Below are 8,161 nucleotides of genomic sequence, written 5' to 3' on the forward strand. Positions count from 1 at the left end.
GCCACATGTCCTCCGCTGCTCTCTGTCTGCTCCTCTTCGTCACCTGCTCCTCTTCGTCACACTTCATCCTATCACTTGAAGATGGATGAAGTAAAATAGAGGACAGAAAGTTAAGAGAGAACAGAAGTAAACACACTCAGCCCCCTGAAACATCAAATATCTCCATGGTAACCCAGAATTATGACATCAACAGTCTAAATTGTGTGATTAAGTCATAATTTTGTTTTACCATGGAGATATTTTTTATTTCAGCGGTGGTAATGAGTTTCCACAGACAAGATTGTTTTCTTAATAATAATGATAATAAAGTTGTAATTCAGTCATTCGCAAACACTGGTTCATGACCCTCTGATGGGTCACAGCCGATTTTATTTGGGTCACCAAATAAATAAACTGTGGAAGAAATTCTGCAAATTAAAGATTTATATCCACAGAAACCTTTAATAAAACATTTTAATTTTTTTTTTATTAATTTACTGATGAGATTAAAAAAAGAGCCTGTTAATTCTACATGATTTCATCTCAGCTACAATTCACTTTAAAAAGGAAAAAGTTAAGAAAACTCAAAATTTCAAGGGAACTCAACTCAAATTTTTAAGTTTTTAAAAACTTTTTCCTACTAATAAAGTTTTGAGATAATTTATTTTTTCTTTAGATAAACTTCAGTCTTAGAAACATAAATGTTGAAAAATGTTGATCAGTGTTGCAAAAAATCCAGAAAGTATTCACATTTAAGAAGCTTAAATTTAGACTTTTTTAATTAAGACCAAAAAACCCAAAAGAAATTGATTTTGTCATTATTTCAGTTTAGTGAGACTAATGTTTTTGTTTTTTATCAAGATTTTAAAAACACAAACTTGAGGAATAAGAGACAAAGTAAATCCATCCAGTCAAACAATTTCTTCCATTTCCTGTAAAGAACTGATTTAACAGAACCAGACTCATGACTCAGAACCACCTGGAAAGAACCAAGAACATGAGGACGTGTGTTTCTGTGTACTTCCTGTTTTCACCACAGGGTGGCGCTGCTCATCAACACAACAGACCAGTTCAACATGTTGCAGGTTGAACTTGTTTGTTTTTATTGAAGTTATTTATTCAAGTTTTTCCTCAAATGTTTTTATTTGACTGTATTGAAGCTTTTTCTCACCTCAGATTTAGTTTCCAACTTTCTCTCTCGATGGACAGATGGAATTTATTGATACCAGATCAGCAGGTTGTCTGAGAACAGGAACAACAAACACTGTAAAACACCACAGATACACTAAAATATGAAAAATAAGTGACAACATGCAATGATTTACAAAAACCTTTCAACCTGTATTCAGTTGAATCCAGAACAAAGACGACATATTTAATGTTCAAACTGATAAACTTTATTGTTTTTTTTGTTAATATGCAGTTGTTCTGTCGGTTCTGCTGTGGAACATTCAGTTGGTGACAACGTTCAAATTGTCTGATTTCAGCTTCTTAGACATGAATATTTTTTGGTTTCTTTCCTCTCTGACAGTTAACTGATGATCTTTGAGTCGTGGACAAAACGAGACATTTGAGGACGTCATCTTGGACTCTGATCAACATTTTACGGACCAAACAACTGATTGATTAGTGGGAAAATTATTGCCAAATTGATCACTAGTCGAAAAATAGATCCAAACCTGTGAAAACAGGTGGAGCTCACAGACGTTCACCTGTTTGGATCTGTTTTTCGGTTTGACAGGTTCAGTCTTCATTAATCAATTAGCTGTCTGGTTGTTATCAGTGCTAACTTTAAACAGAGGGTCTTTGATGGTTCAGGAGTATCTGGGGTATTTGGAGTGACGTATGACGCCATCGTTTCCGTCTTGTTGTGTCCTGTTACGTCTTTTATGTTCATCTTGTTACATAATTTCCGTCCTGTTATATGTTGTTACTACGTTCTTCTCTTGTTTTGATACTTTTGTCTTGTTGCATCATTTTCATATTTTTACTCGTTACGTCATTCTGTTACATCTTTTATGGAATTTCCATCGTGCTACAACACCTGTGTCACCTGTGTCTGTCTCACCTGTGTGTCACCTGTCTGTCTCACCTGTCTCCTGTCTGTCTCACCTGTGTGTCTCACCTGTCTGTCTCAAAGTATTTCAATAGTTTTGTTTAGATTTGTTTGCTGATCGGAGACTCACCTGACAAACAAATGAGACTCAACGATCCTCTGCTGAGTCACTTAGGTGTTGAAGCTCCACCCACTCCACCCGCACACACCTGTCTGACCTGAGACCCGTGGCTGTGAGGTCAGAGGTCAGACTGTCTGCTCCGTCACCATGGCAACAGATGTCGAATGTAAAGTAAAGTTTGCTTCAGAGAGTATTTAAACTCCACACAGATTCTCACTGACTCTTACTGTCAGATTGATCGCTGATTGAAAAATAGAAAACAGGCTGAGGACACGGACGTACGTCAGGACTTTATAAGATCATTATCGCTTATGATTCAGGATCCAGACATGAAGCTGAGGTTCTTAAATCATCCTGAAGAAGTTTATTTCACAATAAAACGGTTGCAAATATCAATAATGTGACACAAAATATTAATTTCAAAAATTACCTTATGGATTAAAAAAAATAATCTTATTGCGCCTTCAGAGTCCTCAGAACTAGGAGTAGGTAGTGACGGTCTGCTATACAGGAATAATATACAGAAATAATGTATATTACATTGTATGTGTTGTGTGTAATATGACTTTTTGCTTTGGCAACATGTTTGACCTTAAACACCACACCAATAAAGCCAATTAAATTAAATTAAATTAAATTAAATGAACAGATTTCAGAATGTTGTAACTGACCTTCAACTGTAAAAAGCATCAGAAACAAACGAGGACATTTTGTTTATTCGAGGCAGTTTTTAATGAAAGCAGAGAGTTTGTTCACTTACAGACTCCAGTAACCTGCTCCTGTTAACAGACTTTAAAAATCATCTTGTAATATCCCTTTAATCATAGATTCAAACGTAAACGTTCTGATGTTCTGAGTTCTTGATGATGAAACCAGCTGTTGTTCCTTCGCGTGTTTGTTGGTGTGACGACGACACAAACACACAAACCGCAGATTTAACAAAAGTACAAAAGTCTGAATCTGGTTTCTAAAAAAATAAACTCGACTCGATCGTGTTAAACTTCACATGTGGTCGAGTCTCCAGATGTTTCAGTGCAAATGATTCCAGTTTAACATCTGTCCACCGACGGTCATGTGACCTGCTCACAGGTCACAACAGCTTTTCAAGTTTTTTCTCTTCATTTCATTCGTGATCGTTTGTCTCAACAGAATCAGGACGTTTGATTTCCTCCGTAAGAAAAATGTGAATGTAGAAACAATAAAAAGCTGAAACTACTCAAAGTTAAACAGTCGATATTTATAAAGTCAGAGAGATGAGATTTCATACAAAAACTTCCTTCAACAGTGAAAATAATTTCTAACATTTATAAAAAATACCAGCAGCCAGGACGCTACATTAACATTAGCTAACGTTAGTTCCTTAGCTGTTAGCTCACTTAGCTCATCAGATAAACAGGTTGACAATTACTGAAAATAGTTTTAATTTGAACAGTCGGCTAAGTTTGAAGATACCGTCATAACAATAGCTAACATTAGCTAACCTCCCTAAACCCACAAAAAACAAGTTGATAATCAGTTAATTCAGTTAATTTAAAGACAGTTTTTTTGTTGTTTGTTTTTAAGTAAGCTAAAGATGTGACTTTGAGAAGTTTCAGCTTCTCACATTTTTCATTTAAACTAAATGATCCATCAACAGATGAACTGATGAGTGAAAATAATCGGTGGTAGCCATCAAAGATTTTAGCATTAGCTCACTGCATGTTCACTAACAGCTAGCTAGTATCCTCTGCATATTATAACAGCAGCACAGCAGCATCCCTGTATCCAGGGTGCTACATTAGCACTAGTTAGCACTAGTCAGCCATGTTAGCTTGCTAGCTTTTAGCTACATTGGTTCAGATTGTTAGGAATGACAGAAAACAGCATTTCAGCAACAGCTATGAATTTGTCCAGGATGAGTTAGCTAAATTAGTTAGCTTGCAAGTTCATGTTAGCAAAACCTTCTCTTGCTATTGCTAACTGCACAGCTTTCATATTTATTATCCAGCTGATTTTTCGTTTAATTGTTCAGATGACTTCTGTTAAAACTTTTTTTTTCAGTGTGATGCATAGTTTCTTAGCGTTGTTAGCGTTGTTAGCTGCTCGAGCGTCTGTTCCTGATCTGTGGAGACAAACGATCAAACACTCTGAGACCGGCTGCTGTCAGCTCGACTCAAGTTTGTTTCAGGTTTTCTGAGGATTAAAACAGAGTTCAGTTCAGGTCAAAGTTTCCAGCTGAGACCGGAGGCTGAGGGCTCAGCGTCGCCCCCTGTGGCCTCCGCTGTTCCTCAGGACAAATTCACATTCAGAAGAAGAGTCTGAGGTGAAGTGGCTGCGTACAGTTTGTAGGCTGCTGCTGGTTTCGTCACATGGCGTGCATAGCATGTGTTTGAATTCCTCGGCTGAGAAGGTTTGAACGTGTCGGTCTGCTTCAAACACGGCAGTTTGTACCGTAAAACGTCACAAAGACGTAACTGGAGCCACAGAGACAGACTGTCCTCATGAAGACTGACAGAGGAACTTGTGTAAAGAGTGAAACCAGTCATAGCCGCAGCCATATTCGCAGCTCTTTGAACTGGATGCTAACACTAGCATGCTAACACATGCTAATGCTAACATGCTGTATAATTTCTAACATGCTCACATCATGGTTTAGCATGTTAGCAAGCCTAATTTTCAGTAAACACAGAGTGCAGCTGAGGCTGATGGGAATGTCTGTAGTTCTGCAGGACCATAAACCAAAGTGCTGGACATGAGAACATGTTGACCTGATGATGGCGCTACATGAGACATGAGGCGATCAGTTAAGTTATTACAGCTCACCCTTACACAACGCTCACGCTGCGTCCGTACCGTTAACGTCGTACCGTTAACGTCGTACCATTAACGTTCGGCTGTTTTTTTCTACAGATGTGACTCGTCTCCAACATGTGAGGTCACAACCCTGATTCCAATCGGACGTCACATAAAAACAGAAAACAAGATATTTAATGTTCAGGCAGATAAACTTTATTGCATTTTGCTGTTGGACAAAGTGTCCTGTCATCGTCTCGCTGGAATAAGTCAGGACCTCGGGGATGGTATCATGTGTCACTGTAGCCCCGAGGACACAATGTCCATGATTTCCATGAGATGAGGATCAACTCTGTGATCAAATTCAGAGCGCGTGAATATTTACAGAAAACAGTCTGAACATTAAATATCTTTGTGCTGCATTCAGTCGGACAAATCATCACGTCGACGTTTCTGGAATCAGGGTTGGATGTTAATATTCATGAAATAAAAAGTGTCCACAGGGACGGACGTGGACAGAAATAACAGACTGATCAAGTTTCCACACAGTTTTTGCGTCTCTCATCTTGGCACATTTTCACTCATGTTGTCGAGTCGTCACTTTCCTGTTTTTGTTTTTGTTCCTGTTTTTGTCTCTGAGGACGTTTGTGCAACTGAACAGGAACCTTGAGGGACCGGATCCTGAGTTAAATTAATGCTGCGCTCTGATTGGTCAGGGCGTGTTGTGGACCTGATCACTGAGCTGCCAGCAGGACCGTCCTGATCAGTGATCAATATCAAACCTGATTTCTTCCCAATAATTTAAAGTGATTGATGAGTCCAGCAGCTTCGACTGAAGTCCACCACGCTGGTCTGGACCGGACCGGTCTGTACCGTGTTAGCTCCTGTATCACATGGGGCTCCTGCGGTCATGGTTCAGTTTGGTGCTGTGGGTGGGGCTGAGGGGGGCGTCCAGCTGTTGGCACAGCGCCCTCAGCTCCTTCACCTCCTCCAGCACATCACGGGCCTGACTCCACGCCGCCGCCGCCTCCTTAAGGAGTCTCTCGGCTTCGGCTCGCGCTCCTTCGGCCGACTCCTTCCCCTTGCCCTTCCCCCGCTCCGCGGCCTCCACCGCGGCGTCCCCCCGCACCTCCAAGAGCAGCTGCTCCGTCTTCTCCAGCTTCTGGCTGATCAACTGCTGCAGCTGGCTGACGGGCGCCGCCGTGCCGCTCACCGCGGAGGTCGGCGAACAGGACGCCGTGGTCTTATTCTTTGCCGCTTTGTTCTCGGAATGCGTCAGGATCTCGTCCATGGAGGCGCAGCGGTTCTTTTCTGCCGTCGTCAGTCGTTTCCCAGACTGGGGGGTCTGTTCCCACACCACCGTCACCTCACGGGGGAGACTCTGAGACTTCCCACAAGACTCAGTCGTTTTCGCAGACAGAGCGCCGTCAGTTTTGGACCGGGGACAGTCTGGGCTGAGGTGGGACACGGATTTGTCCAAGTTGACCCTGAAGGTGTCGCAGCCGTCGGCTCCCTGAGGACAGGGAGTGTCCTCCTCCTGGATCAGGTCCAGGGTCAACATCCCGTCTGAGGACGAGGTGGAAGCCTGGACACAGAGAGGACACGGTTAGGACACAGAGAGGACACAGTTAGGACACAGGGAGGAGACAGTTAGGACACAGAGAGGACACAGACAGGACAAAGTTAGGACACAGAGAGGACACAGTTAGGACACAGGGTGGAGACAGTTAGGACACAGAGAGGACACAGACAGGACAAAGTTAGGACACAGACAGGACAAAGTTAGGACACAGAGAGGACACAGACAGGACAAAGTTAGGACACAGACAGGACAAAGTTAGGACACAGAGAGGACACAGACAGGACAAAGTTAGGACACAGACAGGACAAAGTTAGGACACAGAGAGGACAACAACAATTTAAGATTTCCCAGCAGCCTTTGCTGATGTCCTCTTTCATCATCTATTTCATTGTTACTCTGTTTGAATAAAATACTTCTGCAGGCATGTCAGATGAAAAAAAGGACATTTTCTGATAGAGGAGCCGAGTGAAGAGCTGATGATGATGATGATGATGAAGGAGGATCAGACTGACCACAGCCAGCAGGTGACCTCTGGTCGGCAGCCGTCGGTTGTGAGGAATCTTCACTCGATCTCGAGTCAGATGAGACAGCTGAGCGTCTTCTACGGTCACCTGGAGACACAGACAGGAAGTCACGTTAAAGGTGTGAAGCAGCAGGTGGACGCGCCTCGTCTTTGAACACGTTTCACACAGAAACTTTCAATAAATTCAAATAATTGTTACAGGAAAGACTAGAAGACTAGATCCAAACATGTGGACGCATGGATGGACGCAAATTAATCTGTCCACAATTTTCTCAACTAATCAATTAGTTGTTTTGTTGTTCATAAAATGTCAGAAAATGGTGAAAAACGAATCCTGTCACCATCTTAAAACAAGTCACGTACGTCTGTTCGCTCCACGTTTGGACTTATTTTTCAACTAGTGGTCAATCTGGCAACAATATTTCCTGTGATTAATTTTTTTAGTCTATAAAATATCAGAAAATGTTGAAAAATGTTGATCAAAGTCCAAGATGACGTCCTCAGATGTCTTGTCTTGTTGACAGCACTGAGCGCAGGATTAACTGTAACCTTAGATTTGATTTCAAGATGAAAAACCACCACAGCATCGATGTTTGACTCTGGTGTCTCTCAGCCCGGGACACGCTGTGAGTGCGTGTGAGGGAGAGAAAGGGTATCGATCAGAGTATTGATCAGAGTATTGACTGGTGGAAAAGATGAAGGTTGTCGAGTGAACGTTAACCAGCTGCTGCTGTGACACAGTTAGTTTCAGTGAGGACACAAATAAAGTGTCAGACAGGAAACACTGCTGTCTATAATCAAACACAGAGACACCTCACATATATAAATATACATCCTGTATGTAGAGACGAACACAGACACCCCTGTCTCTCTGAGTCCTCTCAGTCTTTACTGCAGTACAAGTACAGATACTCCAGTAAAAGTAGAAGTACTGATTCAACTTCTTTACTGCAGTAAAAGTGAAAAAGTTCAGGCTCTGAAATGTCCTCAGAGTATAAAAGTAAAAAGTCGTCCTCTGAAGGACATTTCTACTGCCTGTTTCTGTTCAAAGACAACTGAACCTCAGCTTTTCTCCACCACAGAGTCTCCGTCTCTGTCTGTCTCATGTTCTGATGTCTTTTACAAAGT

At 41.6% G+C, this 8,161-nt stretch overlaps 1 protein-coding gene across 1 annotated transcript in view; it reads right to left on the reverse strand.

Moving 5' to 3' along the window:
* Positions 1-5,121: 5,121 nt before the first annotated feature.
* Positions 5,122-8,161, reverse strand: part of LOC146321980 (pleckstrin homology domain-containing family O member 1-like) — a 13,202-nt gene continuing 10,162 nt past the window's right edge. The window contains exons 5-6 of the mRNA XM_084727319.1: positions 7,023-7,121; positions 5,122-6,513 (exon numbers count right to left, since the gene is read on the reverse strand). Coding sequence (XP_084583445.1) covers positions 5,818-6,513; positions 7,023-7,121 — 795 coding nt within the window. The 3' untranslated portion in view covers positions 5,122-5,817. The remainder of the gene's footprint in view (positions 6,514-7,022; positions 7,122-8,161) is intronic.

The sequence above is a fragment of the Lutjanus erythropterus genome, chromosome 9, assembly GCF_056507025.1.
Source record: "Lutjanus erythropterus isolate fLutEry1 chromosome 9, fLutEry1.hap2, whole genome shotgun sequence".
Taxonomy (NCBI): Eukaryota; Metazoa; Chordata; class Actinopteri; order Lutjaniformes; family Lutjanidae; genus Lutjanus; species Lutjanus erythropterus.